Here is a 1,653-nt window from a genome sequence, read left to right as displayed (position 1 = left end):
ATATCTGACATGACTGACTGAATTAATTAATAAACAAACAAACAAAAACTATTTTACATCTATTTCCGTTTTCTCCTATATGATAGGCTGCTGCAAATTGTTTTCAATATGCAAATGAAAGGTTTACAATATTTCTAACTTTCTAATTTGTACTGTGTATTAACCAATAATCAGTTTCTTTGTGCATTATATGTTGAATAATATTTGTTAGTGAAGATATTTAAAATAGGTTACATGCCGATTTTACTGGAGGTATTTGAACATAACAAAGTAAGAATTTCTGGACTAGAAAAGAAGTGACGTTCCTAAATGCATTTTTGGGAGAGGTGAACCCATATAATTTTTCAGTGAACTGCTGGAGCATATAAGCAGTGCTCACCTTGCTCCGGCATCAGCTGTTTCATCTGTTTCCTTCACCTCCCCAACTCCACGAACAAAATGTAGGCATCTTGCTATCCATACTTATCTTCCAAGCATTTGTAGCTGTCTCTTTCAGCCCCTCCACTGCGGACATCAAGCCAAATGAGTTTATCCCCAGTAGCTAAAGAGTATATGGGCAAAACAAAACTTATGAAATATTACCAATTCTATAACAGAAGCCTGGTATCATTGTATGTGTTTTATTCATTTTGATTGACCCGTGAAAGCAATCAGAAAGATAATGCAACTGATTATTTTTATTGTGATTATTTCCAGTATCCCTGTATGCAACCAACCCTGCATACTTCAGAGGCTTTACTCTTATCGCTCTGAAGGAAGGGCACAATGGTGACCAAGAGGAGGATTATGCTGGAAATTTCCAGGTGAGAATCTGACCAAAGTCATGCACACTAGCAATGCAAATGCACACTTGGGAAACATAATTCTCTGTGATGTAAAACATGGTAAACACCCCCAAAATAAAACTGCGTACCCATATAATCATATAATGCATTAGACTAGAAAAATAAATTAGCTGATCAGCTTTTTAAAGGAAGGCTTTGGGATATGTGTCTGTGTCTAATCAAACCAAAATTTCTGGCATGTCAGAAATTCATCTGACCATCCGATTGCTGGTCAGAAGAGGCTACTCACTTCTTGTTACCCCGTGTACACTGCACGTCAAAAAAAGACGCACGACAAATCTGAAATTCGGCTGACTCAAAAAAGAGTCACACAAGTCAGAATTCGGCTCAAAATTGAAAGAAAACGACACACAGTGGATGCCTGGCCTAAGATGGTTGTTCATTTTCTAAAAACAAATGAAGACATTTTAATGAAACCTGAGCTCTCTCTCTCTCCATGGAAAGTCAATGCAACCAAATCTAGACAGTTCAAAAAGTTAATACAACATTGTGTACATAATACATATGAATCAAGTGTCAAGCATTTGATGAGCTCTATATATGTGCACTGATCAATGTTTATATGGGAATAAAAGCATACATTAAATGTGTTCATCATATCAAGTAGGGATGCACTGAAATGAAAATTCTTGGCCGAAGCCGAAGCCAAACAAATTGCTTGAAACACTGGGCCGAAGGCCAGATACCGAACACGGTTTTTCCGCATTTTTTTCCCCCATGTATTTAAAAATTTTTTTTTCACCATTGCATAAATTAAATAGCCAAAATATGCTTTTTTGTCTTGCTTTTCAAAGAAAAAATCAACAAA

The 1,653-nt window shown here is 36.2% G+C and overlaps 1 protein-coding gene across 1 annotated transcript in view; it reads left to right on the top strand.

Moving 5' to 3' along the window:
• Window positions 1-803, top strand: part of LOC107710758 (spondin-1-like) — a gene marked incomplete at its 3' end in the record, with an annotated part of 6,739 nt that extends 5,936 nt beyond the window's left edge. The window contains exons 3-4 of the mRNA XM_016515605.1: window positions 597-603; window positions 697-803. Coding sequence (XP_016371091.1) covers window positions 597-603; window positions 697-803 — 114 coding nt within the window. The remainder of the gene's footprint in view (window positions 1-596; window positions 604-696) is intronic.
• Between the last annotated feature and the right edge of the window lie 850 nt (window positions 804-1,653).

Source organism: Sinocyclocheilus rhinocerous, unplaced genomic scaffold (assembly GCF_001515625.1).
Source record: "Sinocyclocheilus rhinocerous isolate Xijiao unplaced genomic scaffold, SAMN03320098_v1.1 scaffold6334, whole genome shotgun sequence".
Lineage (NCBI taxonomy): Eukaryota > Metazoa > Chordata > Actinopteri > Cypriniformes > Cyprinidae > Sinocyclocheilus > Sinocyclocheilus rhinocerous.
Note: the sequence above shows the minus strand (reverse complement) of the source record. Positions and strands in the feature narration are given on the sequence as shown.